This window comes from Eleutherodactylus coqui, chromosome 1 (genome assembly GCF_035609145.1).
Source record: "Eleutherodactylus coqui strain aEleCoq1 chromosome 1, aEleCoq1.hap1, whole genome shotgun sequence".
NCBI lineage: Eukaryota > Metazoa > Chordata > Amphibia > Anura > Eleutherodactylidae > Eleutherodactylus > Eleutherodactylus coqui.
Window position 1 is genome coordinate 392,730,167 of NC_089837.1, and position 15,685 is coordinate 392,745,851.

Consider the following 15,685-nt stretch of genomic DNA (forward strand, 5'->3'; position numbering starts at 1 on the left):
GATCTACAGGAGTTAATATGTAAGCAAGACCTTTATGATATTTGGAGAATTAAGCATGCCAATGAAGGTCACTACTTCGACTTCTCAAAACTTCATAAATCTTATTCTTGAATTGCTCTTTTTCTGGTGGATAAATGGCTCCTAGAAAAATAAGTCATCTCTCCAATCATAGACTCTATAATGTGGTCTGATCACACCCTAGTTTCAATTCTTATTAAATTAATCTTTAACACTCCTCCAACTTTTCCACTGAGATGAAATAATTATCTACTCAACAATTCTACCTACTCAAGGGAAAGGCAAACTATTTTAGAAGAATTTTTCTTTCCAAGAAAATAAAACAACTGAAAGACTCCTCAAAGAATTCCTTAGAGAATACTCTTACAAGCCTTAAGAAGGCCTGCTTTCAGTTATATACATTAATATAAAGGAAATATGAACTCCATCTTCATAAATCAAACCTCACACATTACAGTCAAGGTAATAACGCTTAACCAATAAAATTAAATCCAAAGAAGCCAAATCAAGAATTCCCCAAAATTATGAATCCCCCAAAAAATGTGTGAAGAATTTCTAAATTCTACAGCTTGTTATATAAAATTAACTCCTTCCTGATGCATATTGGGTTATATATGTCCTAACTGCACATACCCCAAAAAGTTAGGACATATACGAGCTGTCCACAGCATATGTGTCACGGCTTGTCAGTCGTGACAGCATCGTGGCATGGTGGCCTCTACACAGTCCAAGACCTGTTGCCTTGTTCTGTAGGACAAGGGTTAAAGCACCATGTGCACAGACTGCTGGTGCTGTTTTTCTTTGCTGCATGGATGCATGCTGGAGAAGTCATGCCTGGGAGTAGGGTGGAGGTGTGGTTTTCAATTCACTTTGCCAGTCCCCAGCTTTGGAGGGGCTTTATATTCTCACCCTTCTCCCTATGTGCAGTGCTGCCTATTCTGTTCCATGGTGGAGTACTTGGGAATTTGGAGCTCTTTCTTGCTGGCCCTGCTGGGTGCATTGCAACTCTCTGATAATTTGCTGCGGGTTCCTTTTCAGTTGTATTCTTGCTGTTCATTTCTGTTTTGTTTTGCTGTTCGGGTCATCTCTCCAGGGGTTCCTGTAGGGACAATCAGGGCCCAGGATGAAGATCGTGGGTCTGTCTCTATTGAGACGGTTACTCCGCTTCTAGGCAGGGACCCTTAACTCCCCTGCTAGGTTAGGGCCAGGCTTCCTTCTTCCTGGAGTGGTGCTACCATTCACCATAGTGTGTTGTGCGGCTATTCCCAACTGTGTGTACATGCCCTATCGCTGAGTGTAATATGGAGGTGTTGTATGGGCTTTACACCTGGGTTACGTATTTTAGTTGTGGTACACACTGTTCTTCAGCGCATAAAACTGTCTACTACTGTAGTTGTTAACATCACGTGCTGAGCGTGGTGCTTGTGAGACGCACAGACATGAAAATATGCTTTATATAGAGCGGGCTCAGGAGCTGAACTTGCTCCATACCCAGCAGGTATCAGCTGTCACTGGCAGTAAACACCCACCTTCAACAAACACAATTAGAGGTAACTCTGACCACAGCTATTGACCTTTTAAATGCCACAGATATCAGCATTTCATTGTCTCAATCAATCAGGATTTAAATTGTAAATGTCCCAGTCAATAGGAATTTAACTATCCTGAACAGCCCAACTGTGATACAAACACAAGACTGCTACCCAGGTATCATGACAGCCTAGAGGCTTCTGAAGGCCCACAGGGTTGCAATGTATTCCTGCCTATTAAGATGTGCCTGTGATCTTAGGGAAGATGCATTGTGCCACATAAACAATCCCCATACTTTGACAGTCAATAAACTGTCAAACCTCATTGCTCTTTCCATCATTGAGTTTTATAAAGTTCTTAGATTTCATTACTGCCTTGTGTGGCGCAGAGTGTAAAGTTCTCACTTATGATCTGAAGGTTGCAGGTTCAATCCCTGCATGGTTCAGGTAGCCAGATCACGTTTGACTCAGCCTTCCATGCTTCCGAGAGCAGTAAAATGAGTACCCAGCTTGGGGGTAATAGTATAGGTAATAAGTGCTAGAGAATAATTTGGCGCTATACAAATAAGGAGATGTTGACACATGGATTACAACCTGTAGAGGCCCTACCAAACCAGTTATTCTCACCTCCTTTAGGTTCAGAATGACCATGCACCAGCAGATCCTTCAGATTAAGGCAACACTGGGAAGTTTGTTAAGTATCTTCTCCAGATCAACAGTGACCAATACCTCTGCAGATTTCTCCTAACTTGTTCAGCATAACCATCCTAGGTCCATACATATATTATCAGTCCTTTCACCTTACTTTTGTTTTTGTTCAGAAGAGACTCTCTCGGCTCCAAGTGTGTTCCCTGTTTTTCAAAGATGTTTTTTTAAACCCTCATCTTGAACCTCCTATACAAACTGCTACAGTCAGATTGGAAGTGCAGTTTCTCTTGGTCTTCCCCATTGAGAAAGCACATCCTCAGGTCTTCCTAGCTTATTGGTGGAGATAATAGAGGATGTTGCAATGCTTCCGATTGGCAGAGCATCATGTGGATAGTTACAGTGGATTGATGTACCGACCCTTGATTTATAGATTTATTTTATTGGCTATTTATGAACATACCTCCCTAAAAAGGCTTTCTAGGGCTTGTTGGTGGCGCCTGTCCACGTATAATAGCCCTGGTTTTCCTGCCACGCATGTGCTGAAAGATTTCAGAAGGCTATAAGGATATATTTTTTGATCAGGGCTTCTGGTGGCTTTGTGTCTACAGCACGGGGCACCGTATGTTATATACAACCTTCCCATATCAAACAAAAAGAGGTACCGATTGTGTTATATAGTGCACAGATCATCGTATTACATATACAATATTATTATAATGTGTGTGACAATACCTTTAGGCCACCGGAATGACCCTTTAGTTTTAAATTAGCCCTATAGTATTTTAGGGATTTGTTAATAAAGTATATATTTTAATTATTAGAGATGTAATATTGGGCTTGTTGTTTTTCTAAAGCAAATTTTTGGTTTCATTCCATAGCTTTATCACCACTAGCCCCATTTACATAAAACTATGCATGATCTCCCAGCAAGTGAGATAGTATATTTTGGCATTTATAAATGACTTTGACATTATGATTGCTGGCCTGGTGGAGGAAGTAGCTGTGGAATTCACCTAAGGCATGCTCGGTGGAAAATATTCTGTTTAAAGTTGTCCAGGAACAGCTGTAAATACTGCATGTAAGAATGCCAGATGCGTAACCATTTTTCAGGGACTTTTGCCAGCCTTATATCCATGTTTTCATGTTATTCATGTCATAAAATATTTTAGCCTGACTTTTTCTTTAGCTTGTTTGCTAAAATACATTTTAAATCTGCCTGTATTCACTGATCATCTATAATGTAAAGCACATTAGATAATCCAGCACTTGTCCATAGATTAAATATAGATTTTTATTTTTTTAAAAAGCATTAAAACATGTAGGCATATAATCCTTAGGCCTTAGTCACACGGGCGTTTTTTCCCGTGACAGATGCGCATCCGCAAATCGCGTGACCGGGGCCGAAAAATCGCTCGAAAAAAATGCTCTTAGCCGCGTTTCAATAGAAACGGGCCGGAGCAGTTCAGCGCTGTCCAGCGCATTGAATTCAATGGAGCCGGCAATACAGCCAGATCCATTGAAAGCAATGGGCTGCGGGCGATCTCACGATGAATTTTCGGGAAGGGCTTAAAAATATAAGCCCTTCCCTGAAATTCATCCAGAAATGTGTAAAAACAAAAAAAATATATATACTCACCTGGTCCCGGCAGACGGAGTTCAGCCATGGACGGCCGGCAGTTCAGCTGAGAGCTGCCCCTGATTGGTCCCTGCACTGAGCCAATCAGAGGCAGCACTCACTCACCCATTCATGAATTCATGAATGGGTAAGTGAGAGCTGCCTCTGATTGGTGAGGCTGTGACCAATCAAAGGCAGCTCATTCAGCAGGCGGGGATTTTAAATCCCCGACTGCTGAATACTACTCAGAGCAGTTCAGGAGAACTGCCGGCCGGCCGCGGCTGAACTCCGTCTGCCGGGACCAGGTGAGTATATATATTTTTTTTGTTTTTACACATTTCTGGATGAATTTCAGGGAAGGGCTTATATTTTTAAGCCCTTCCCGAAAATTTATCGTGCGATCGCCGGCAGCCCATTGCAGAGGAGGATGATTTGTCTAGTATATGCTCTCAATGGGGTCTGCGCTGCTGCCGCCGACCCCATTGAGCGCATATAGAGAAGAGAACAGGAATCGCAGATCGCAGATAGGTGCGATCTGCGATTTCTGTTCTAAACTTTATCGGACGAGCGCATAAAAAGCGCTCATGTGTCTGATACCATTGCAAAGCAATGGTTCTATAAAATCACCGGACGCATGCGCATGCGCAAATCACGCGAAAAAACGTCTGACTGAGGCCTTAGGCCGCTTTCACAAGGCAACAAAAAAACGTGCATTTTTTTCACGCTGCAACAGCGCTACAAATCGCATGTATGTGAAGCCCATGCTTTCTAATGGGTGCCTTCACATAACAATGTTTTATAGGCTGCTACATTGCGAGAAAACAATATTGCGGCATGCTGAATATAGCTGCAATTTGTGCTGTTTTGTAACCCATGCTTCCCTATCGAGCTTTCCTTTGTGTTGCATCGCATCGCACAAAATCATGTTTTTTGTGCAGTGCGATGCAATTTTAACAGTAGGAAGTCTAAATGATTCCCCTAAAATAAGCCCTAGTTGCATTTTAAAAAAAACAAATCCATTCCATAACAGGCGCTGTCCGCTCTTCCGAAGCTCCAGCACACTTGTTTGCAGTCTTCAGCCACCGCTTTCTGGTCAGGGGGTTCATAATTCCCGCCTCTAGGAAGCGCTGGTGGAAATGCGCTGCAATTTAAATATTGGCGCTTTGCCACGTTTTACTTTTGTTTTCGGCCGCAGCATTGATGAGGAGCGCTGAACGCTCAAAAATAGAACAGACTCCGCTTGAACATCACAGCGCTGAAAAGCGCTGCGATCAAGCAGCTATCTGAGCAGCTCCCATTGACAACAATGAGAGTGTTATACCACGATTAGCGTGGTGCTAAAAGCGATGCACTACTTGTGGTAAAAAGCGCCTGTGTGAGGGAGGGCTAAGGAGAATGGATCTCCAGTCTCTACCTCTGATTGGTCTTCGCATGCTAGAAATGTCGACTACTTTTATTTCCATCATGCCCATCAATGAAGTGCTTGCTGGCTCCAGGAATAATCACAGTATTGTTTTCAACATCAGATTGGTTCTTTCACTGTAGTTTAGATTTTTGGATCGCGCAGCGCACATTATACATTCAATTATGTACCGCATGATCTGCAATGCAGTGAAGGAATGAAGCTATGTCTTGATGTTGACAGCTTTGCGGTGTAACTATCAGTTTTTACTCCAGATTTACACACAGGGGGGCAGATTAACTATTGAAAATTTGACAGTTGCACAAATTGCACCAGAAAACTCTCTTATGCCGGGCTCACACGAACGTATTTGAATTGCGCATTATGAGCACAATATACAGGCACATAATATGGTGTGAATGAATGGTGTCAATGAATGTACATTGATTTTCTTTGTTCCATTCACACTTGCATATATTTATTGCAAATATTACATGAGTTAAAAAGAAATCAGCGTATTCTATTTTATTGCATAGTACGCCTGTACAGCCCTATTAGTGCCTCGAGAATGGCGTACAATTGCAATTACATTACGTATGTACGGAGTTTTTTACGCATGTTGCTAGGAGACATTAGAAGAAAGTACTGAAGTGTTACAGGGCCATCAGCGCAGATTAGAAGGCCCAGCACAATGGAGAGTCCAATACTTGGCAAGTGGGATGTTGTGCAGATGTAAGCGTACTCCTTGCCCAGAAGCTGTGTAAAATTAAATCCCTGGCCAGGGTGGAGGATATGGACTTTATGGGACTTTGACATGCCAGATTAGAAGGAAAAGTTTGTCTCCCAGAGTTGGCTGCTATTACATGTTCATGTATAATATTATGAGGAATTAACCTTTTCCAATCTATTTTCCCTGTTACCCGCACACTCCCCAGATCTGCTGACGTGGGGTAAAACTTTGACCCCATAGAGGCACCTTGTCAACCAGTAGTAGTGTGAAAAGTAGGAAAAGCCCTAAAAATGCTTCAAAGTATCAGAGCTGTCTATTCCTCAACACTGGATTCCGGGATGTTTAAAAACCAGCTCTGATGTTTTGAAGAATTTTCATGGCTTTCTCTGGTTTCTGGAGTACTACTGGTTGACATGTGACATTGTCAGTCTATGCTTGTTCATACTACATGACTTGGCTACTCAAACAGGTAATTTTCATCTACAAACCTACAGTTTTCATTCATCTGAACAGAAGGAATGTATTGTTATGGCAATTCAATATCTTTTAGAGCACAATTATTTGTAGTTCAATGGATTATACTATCTACAAGCTAAATATGCCCCACAGCAGGAAATATGGTACTAAATGTCAAGAGCTGTCACCCAGTTCAGACCATTAATCAATCCCAAAAGAAGAATACATTCATGCTAAATGAACCTTGATACAACAATGAGTTATGTTTTTTTTTAAATGTACCAACATTATTAACATATTAAGAAAAAGAAGTTATGAAAAGTGGATGTTTGAGAAATCCCATCATGAGAGCTATGGATTTTGAAATTATGTACCCATTTTCCACAAAGTCTCAATTTGAAGATTGATTTGACGTATATTTATTGATTTTTTTTTGTACGTCTGTATACTTTATTGTTTATCCCTATAGCTATTGCTCATCGTGTGACAGTACTTATGTTTTCTATTTGTAAAAAGAATGTTGGTCAATTAGGAGTGAAAGTGGTTGCCTGTAGAAAGTCATTTTTTAAATTTAGAGCCACATTTTTTAAATTTACATCACTTATAACAATTGGGTACTTACCCTCCTAATTCCCAACGATCTAGTGCGGTAGCCCCTCAATACACCTGGTCTCTGTTGACAGCAGGAGTTCCGTGATCGCTGCCTGCCAATCATAGTCTACAGTGTCACTGTAGACTATGTTCATTCTCATATCCTGGGTGCCATGATGCCAGGAGTTCGGAACGCTGACACTCACCTGACCACAACTGGATCACTAGTAGGGTAAGTACCCTTAGTTTTATTGTTTTAAGAGATGCGGCTCTAAATTTCAAAATTGATTTCCTTTCAGGAAAACCCCTTTACTATCTTCTGCTTTCACAATGGTCACTTTTGTTTTAAATGTTTCGTACATGTTTTATCAGCTAGCTGTAATTAAAGGCCCATTTAGACAACGATTATTTCTCAAAATTCGCTCAAAAGCCATCTTTTGAGCAATAATTGTTGCATGTAAATGTGCCCATCTTTCACTTTTCTGCCAAACGATGGATTTCAGTTCGGCATGAAAACCATCCTTCAGCAGAACAGCTGATAAGACGGAGTGCACGCTGTGTTCTGCCCACACACTGCTGATAACAGCTGATTACATTGTCTCAGCTGTGAGCCATTGACAGAACAAAAGGAATTTATTCAGAGAACAGTGGGTGGTCTGTTCCCTGATTACAGCTCCGGGAGGCTTACATGCTACTAATTGGTACTAATAGGCATTAGTACCAAGTAGCAGTTTTATGCAAAATGATCTCTCAAAAGCCATCTTTTGAGTGATCATTTTTGTGTCAAAATGCACTGTAAGAATAAGCTAACTATTTGAAACACATGAGTGAGTTAGGGATTTTATCCATGGACAAGCAGTCGATTCATTATGCTATCGACCTACAGACTAACACCTATTATCCTGTACAGCTATGTATGCCTTTGTTATCAGCAGTTCCTTTTGATGCGAATCCTGGTGAATATCACACAATTATTATTGCTCTCTATTAAGTCTATTATTTCAGCAAAGTGCGATAGGTTGAGACTGAATCCAATATATGGATATTGTAATATCGACTCTGATGATGAGCATGTAAAAGGTATGACTGTTGCAGACAGCAAATGGAAGAGGAATGCTGCTATCGCATGTTATAAATAGAACATTTCTTTCTTTCTTCTTTATTTCATCCACAGTCTGTTTGCACAGAAAGAACAGATGCTTATCCTCCACATGCTAGTTAGTTAAAATACCAATAACAGCTGTCCCTAGCTCTCCACTGAAAAGCAACTCCGCAGGTAGGAACCGAACCGCATGTAGAAGAGAAAATAATACTTCACAGCTCACAGCTTGGTGAAATCACGCAGGTCATTCCTTTTTGCAGTGACAACTTTACAGTTAAATGATGTGTGGGAGATGAATTATTTCATGCTTATGCTATGTAATATATGACTGTATCGGTGAGAACCAATTTGATGACTATTGAGCTTTAGAATGAAATCTTCATGTATACCAATTACACAGAGAAATACTCACAAGTGTAACCCCTTCATCATTTTTCTCGTTAACACTTCCACCGGCTGCTAGCAGCTGCTTCACATCAGATAACATCACTGTCGCTCTCTGAGTCCTTATCTGTTGTAGGGAGCTTAGGTCAACACCTACGAAGAGGAACAAGAACATAGAAAAGGGTGAAAATAATCCAGTTTCAGAAGAACTAAATACTTAAGATTAATGCAAACTGGCCTGTCCCTGTTGGTGTCCTATGACCTAGCAGACATTATTATCTAGCAACCATATACAAATGTGCTGAACTATTTTCTGACAGTAACTTTTTATTTTGGGTCTGCTTGAGACATCACTAACATTCCTGGAGAGTCCATGGCTAGACTGATTAGAAATGTTTCCAGGCCACGTTGAATGATCCCACATACTGAGGACCACCATTCACATGTGCTATATTAGTTCTGCAGGTACAGTATATAGGTCAACTCATATTATTCTTTTCTGTGTTCCTCTACTAACTAATAATTTAGGACATAATTTCTGCTAGCTGTGCCACCAGAGTATTAACCTTATAACATTTTAAATTGAAGGAGAACCAACAGAAAGAAGAACATGGAAGAGGTAATTGTTATGTAAAATCACATTATAACACCTTCAGTCTTATATCCTATTCATATCCAGCACATTACATCACATAAAAATATACACCTGGCCCACTTATCCCATCATCAGATGGGTACTGGCTAAAGGCATTGCTTAGAGAAGGTGAGAAAAACCAAGTGCTCATCGAGTTCACTGACTGATGGTCAACTCAACCTGTAGGCAAACATATCACTGCAAAGGGAAAAATTAACTCAAATATCACTGCAAGCAGACATGTGTACCTATTTACTAATACAAAGAAATACAAGGGCAGGTACAAACACCACTTCACAACAGAATCCAGAAAGGCAGATTACTATATGGAGGAGCACTGCACAAGTGCAAGATAATGGTGAACAATCACTCAGACTCCTACCACAGATTAGGGGAAAGTGGCTGCTTAGTATTACACTTTGTCAGATTGTTCTCTTAATTCTATCAGATTTAGTATTCTGTAGCTGTGTTTCATTCTATATGAAGCATAATGTTGCAAGAGCTGTCCCTTTAAGGACTTGTTAACATGGGCTACAAAATCATGCAGAAACTAGCCGCACAAAAATAATCACAGCTAACTCATCAGAAAATTACGTGAATGGATGATTGGCCACTATCACGTACTGAGCTTAATTAGTGGTGAAAATGCCCATTCACATGATTGGGAGCTGTGTGTTGCTGAAAAAAAGCACTGATGCTCCCGGAGGAGAGAAAAATGAAGGAAAGCCTTGCAGGACATCCTTTCATCACTAGGGACTCCCTTCATTTCAGCGGGGAGAGAGGGGTTCCCCTACAGGGGAGCTGAAGGAATATCTGTGCTACAAGGTTGGAGTGATTCTCTTGCAGGGAAGAAGGAGGAATTCCCCTGTAGCAGGGAAATCCTCTTTCTCCATTGCAAGGAAATCCCTCTCTCCCCACTGCGGGAATATTCCTCCAGACCCACTGCTGGGGAATTTCTCCAGATCTGCTGAGATGAAAGGAGCCCCCAGCAATGTAAGGGGTTCCGCTGGAGCTTCCCTTCATTGTTCTCTCTGCAATGAAGGGAAACCCTTCAGCGATGAAGGGGGTTCCCCCGGGGCTTCCCTTTATTGCTTTCTCTCTCTCCCAGCTGCAGGGAAAACCCTTCATCTCGCTTTGCCAGCCGTCCTGCATAATCTCCCATAAGGGTCTATGTGGGTTTCAGCAATTTTCTGCCAAAAGATAGGTCAAGACCTATTTTTTGACACAGCAGGGAATGGCAGTCGCTGAATTCCGCCGCTGATGTCCTATTTTTTCGTTTTGATTTTTTGATGCGGCTACAAATCGTTTATCTGAAGGTTTCCATAGGAAACCATTGGTTTTATTGGTCGTGATTTTTTGACGCATGTAACTTAGCTTCAGACAATTATCCATGTGAAAGAAGCCTTAGACTCTGTGTATTGTACTGTATGATTCCTAAGTTTTAGATATGAGTATACATTTGACCTTGAAGATCAGATTGCAGTAGTCACACAACACCTGTTGAATGTCTGTTTCTCACATATTTTTTATATTCTGTGTCTTTAATTAAAATATAATGTTGGCAAAACTCCCAGACATGGGTAATGTAAATAACAGAACACATGCTCTTGTTATCAACAAAATCTGTCAAAATAGCCTGAATATAGATAGTAGTGCAGCTCTCCGAAATTCCGGTGTATTATTCCCGATTTATAAGACAGGTGTTTTTGCAATTATTCATATACTCAATATTGCTTGTTTTTTTTTTGTACTAACAATGTATAAATTCTATTCACTAATTAACCCTGGTGACATTAAGCCCAGAAAGGGCATAGCTGATGTTTTCACAGATTTTTGTAAATAAAGACATAGGAAATCACAGGTGATGTTTTGTTTTCCCGCTTTTGAAAACCCTAATTAACTACTTATTGCTTATTGATTGACCACACCAATCAAAGACTTCCAATTTGAATTACAGGAAAGTTATCACATTCTCAGTGCAACTCAATAGTTTGTTTACAGATAAGAAGGATTAAAACTATTCCACATTTTATCACGAAAAGGGCTCGGTCAGACGAGTGTGGTTTACACTCTGCTAAGCAATGTGTAAACCATGCTGCTGAGCAGCCCGTTCACACATCTGTAGTGTGGGCTGTGTGCTTTCACAGCTTCCATAGGAGTCTATGGTAAGCACCTTGGACAGCGTGCACCACGGAGCTGACAGGTGAGTTGGCACTCGCTGTCCGTTCTTTTTTAGAAGTGCAGATTCTGCGCTTCTAGAAAGAGTCCGTGTGAGCGCTTCCATAGCAACTTATTGGTTGCTATAGAAGCATGGTTTTACACACTGCTATAGCAGCATGTAAAACACGCTCGTCTGACCGAGCCCTAAAGCAGAGTACATTCAGTTTCGCCAATGTGTCCGCATGAGGTCTGTATTTCTCCCTACAGCTTTTATCTATATGTAAAATGATCCCGGAGGAATGACCACTCTTATATACCATTTAAACAGAATGACAGTCATTTAAACAACTGCACAAGCGCCAATCATCGCTAAGGTCGTTAGCATTTGTACAGAGCATTAAAGGGGTGGTCTCGCGAAAGCAAGTGGGGGTATACACTTCTGTATGGCCATATTAATGCACTTTGTAATATACATCGTGCATTAAATATGAGCCATACAGAAGTTATTCACTTACCTGCTCCGTTGCTAGCGTCCCCGTCGCCATGGTTCCGTCTAATTTCGGTGTCTTCTTGCCTTTTTAGACGCGCTTGCGCAGATCCGTCTTCTCCCTTCTTCTCCCTTCGGCTCCGCTCGGCAGTATCGGCATTTTGGCTCCGCCCCCTTGTACGCATCATCGCGTAGCTCCGCCCCATGACGTGTGCCGGTTCCAGCCTCCTGATTGGCTGGAATCGGCACATGACGGGGGCGGAGCTACGTGATGACGCGAAAAAGGGGCGGAGCCAAAACGCCGATGCTTCCAAGACCAGCCGAAGGGAGAAGATGCATCTGCGCAAGCGCGTCTAAAAAAGCAAGAAGACACCGAAGTTAGACGGAACCATGGAGACGGGGACGCTAGCAACGGAGCAGGTAAGTGAATAACTTCTGTATGGCTCATATTTAATGCACGATGTATATTACAAAGTGCATTAATATGGCCATACGGAAGTGTATAACCCCACTTGCTTTCGCGAGACCACCCCTTTAAGCCAGGCAGACTTCAATGCTTGACCGTGGGCTTCTCATTGGCTTATCGCTTTGTGCTACACATCCTATAAGAAGCACTGAGCGGGGGAGCGTTTACATGCAAAGACAAGCCCACGATGCAGCGATGTTTTTTATGCTAATTCAAAATCAGAGATTTTGAATAGTGAACAATTTTTTTTGTATTTACACTGGACGATTATCAGTCAAATTTGTTCCTTTGAATGGATTTTGAGTGATAATTGCCCCATGTAAATAGCCCTTTAGTGCACATAGATAAGGCATACAAAGGGTGTCAAGTCCCATTGATATGTGTATTGCAACATGCAGGCTTACAACCTACTAATTAGGCCACATGTAACTCAGGCCAGTGGGTTACCCTGCATTTCCAAGTGAGCCACACTATATATGGCTGTGATATTTGAGTTGATTTTTCCCTTTGCAGTGATATCTTTATAAATGGTAGTGTAGGCTTGTGAGTTTACGTATTTTGTCCAAAATATGAACTAATACCTTGTATTTATTGGTATTTATCACTGTTTCTTGCAGTAAGCAGTCTGGCATTGGATACTTGGGAAGCCTGTGATGTTGATCCAGTGTGGATCACTGAAATGCAGGGCAAGCCTGCATGGTGCACTAAACATATCAATGGGACTTGGTACCCTTTCTATGCCTTGTCTATGTGTAGGTGTAATGCTAAGCAGCCACTTCTTTCCCCCAATTTGTGGTAGGCATGTGAGTGGATGGTTCATAAGTACATATCTTGTACTTGCATAATGCTCCTCCATATAGCAATCTACCTGTCTGCATTCTGTTGGGAAGTAGTGTTAGTGCCTGTCTTTTTATATCTTTGTATGAGGATATAGATAAATATGGCAATATCAGTGATATTCAACCTTTAGACAAGGTGCACTATAAGTGGTACAGAACGTATCTCAGAGGTTTTATTAAAGGGGTTTTCCAGGGAGAATACTATTGATGACCTATTCTCAGGATAGGTCATCAATACTTGATCAGCTGGGGTCTGTCACTCGGGACCCCAAGCAATCAGCTGATTGTGTGCCTCGTGTGACGCAGAGTGTTAAGGCAGCAGTATGCAGTCCTAAGCTTTCACTCACGACCTGAAGGTTGTTCAATCCCCGCATGATTCAGGTAGCCAGCACAAGGTTGACTCAGCCTTCCATCAGAGGTAGGTAAAATCAGTACCCAGTAACAAATAAAAAAAATTCCCTGAAATAAGTTGTCGCTATACAAATAACAAGTCCCTTTCCCCTTTGTGCGCCCACTGAGAGTGCCACAATTACACAATGGAGTGGAAGCAGCGGAAGTCTCTGCTCCGACCTCTGTGTAGTATTATTGCGACGCTGTCAGTTGGCGCACAATCAGCTGATCCGACAGTGGACCCCAGCAGATCAACTTTTGATGATAAGGATAGATGATCAATAGTATTCTCCCTGGGAAAACCCCTTTAAGTCATTTGGAGGAAATATACCTTTTTCCATGACGTTTGGGTTTTAAAATCAGAGATATGAGAAATCCTCAACTGATAATATAGTATTCTACCTACAGTAATTTTATGAGTTATATAATGTTGTCTGTAAATGTTTCTTACATTTTTTGTTTTTTGAATAAGGCCAGCAAAAGGTCAGCAATCACCTAAAATCAAGTATCACATAATTCTATAAAACAGAGCACACAGCACTTCCTCACTTCTTAGGCTTTGTTCATATCACCATTTTGCTTTCAGTTCTTCTGTTCCATCAGGGGAGCAGATAAATGGAAAGCTGAATCTATAATATGACTGAACTAAATGGTGCCAGACGGACTCCATTGACTATAATGGGTTCCGTCATGCCCTCTGGCATTTTCCCAGACAAAATAGCGCATTTCATGCGAGTATTTTTGAACGGATCTGTGCCAAAGGCTCTGGAACAGGAAACTCAGATTCAGTTTGATGTAAGCTGAATGATAAAGCACTGAACAATCACTATATGTATGGCTACTCTAATTAATAAATAGGTTATTGACGTTATTAAACTAAAGGCTCTTTTACATTGGCAAATCATCTGCCCATGGTAAGAAGCACCAAATGACAATGAGCATGTCGGTCAGCACTTGTTAATAACATTCACACAGGCAGCTGTTCTGTAGTATGCGGACAGACAATTGTTAATATGATTGTGTACACGAGATGTGTGTTCGACAGCTAGCATTTTAATGCTCACATAAACAATACAGTTAGCTGACAAAAACATTTGCTCATTTGCCCACTGATTGTCAACCTTTTTACAGGGCCTGATGATCAGATCAGGCGAACGAACATTTGGGTGAATGTTCGTGCTTTATAATCAGGCCTTCTAAACGGTCCTTAAAGGGGTTCTCCCACTTCTAGCTGTTTTCAGACAGCTCCGTACATTGTGCAGTGGCCCAGGTTGGTACTGCAGGCTGAGTCTTATTGAAGTGAATGGGACTCAGCCTGCAGTACCAACCCGAGCCACTGCGCAATGTATGGAGCTGTGTAAAAACATCTAGAAGTGGGAAAACCCCTTTGAGTGTACTTTCTAACAGATATCTAAAGACCCAATTAAGAACTTGGCCAAGTATCAGATTTCCACCCCAAATTAATTAGGTCTATTTTTTTTCTTATTTACAATGAAAGATGTAATTTTCATTTCTAGCTCATCTCCATGTTGGCTGAATTACACAAAGGCCTTCAAGCTAGTGTCAGATTTGATGAATTGCTACTGTTCTTCAGAGGCATTTTCTGCCGGCTCTAGGACCTTGACTGCTTGAGCAGTCATGGTTTAGGATTGTGAGCATGTAAACTGTAGAGAATCAGAAATATCTGTAAAATGGCCTCTAACAGTCCTCCCAGGAATCCAGCTGCAGACTGTTTTAGAATATAAATGTGTTTTTGACACTGTGTCATTTAACCATTTCTTATAAAGACAACATGTATAAATATGCACAGTAAGAAATAATGCAAATGCCCAATAAAGACCGTGTAATAAAATAATATCAAATTATTGTTTCTCTAATGTTATGAATATATTTTCCATGGTAAGAAACAATGTATCATGATAAATTTATACTTTAAGCCACACTGCACAACCAGTTAGTGTAATCATGACCGTTTGATTAGCTATTCTGCCATTTCATTACCATGCTATCATCATTACCTTAAAGGCCACTGTGCTTGCATGCATATAATAAGCATTAAAATGCACACATCGGAGGAAAGACTAATAAGTTCAAGTTTCTATTTTAATGAAGCTATTAATGAGCAATGATTAATTACTATTTGGTTCCACATATAAATGGTTATTTTTCTAGGATTACTTTAAATTACTACACTTATAAATTAAGCAGTGAATTTGATGCAATGTTTTATGTAT

General features: G+C 41.0%; 1 protein-coding gene across 1 annotated transcript in view; it reads right to left on the reverse strand.

Moving 5' to 3' along the window:
* The window catches only part of MYO16 (myosin XVI), a 339,522-nt gene that overhangs the window by 230,402 nt on the left and 93,435 nt on the right, over positions 1-15,685 (reverse strand). The window contains exon 6 of the mRNA XM_066579909.1: positions 8,504-8,628. Within this exon, the coding sequence (XP_066436006.1) occupies positions 8,504-8,628 (125 nt within the window). The remainder of the gene's footprint in view (positions 1-8,503; positions 8,629-15,685) is intronic.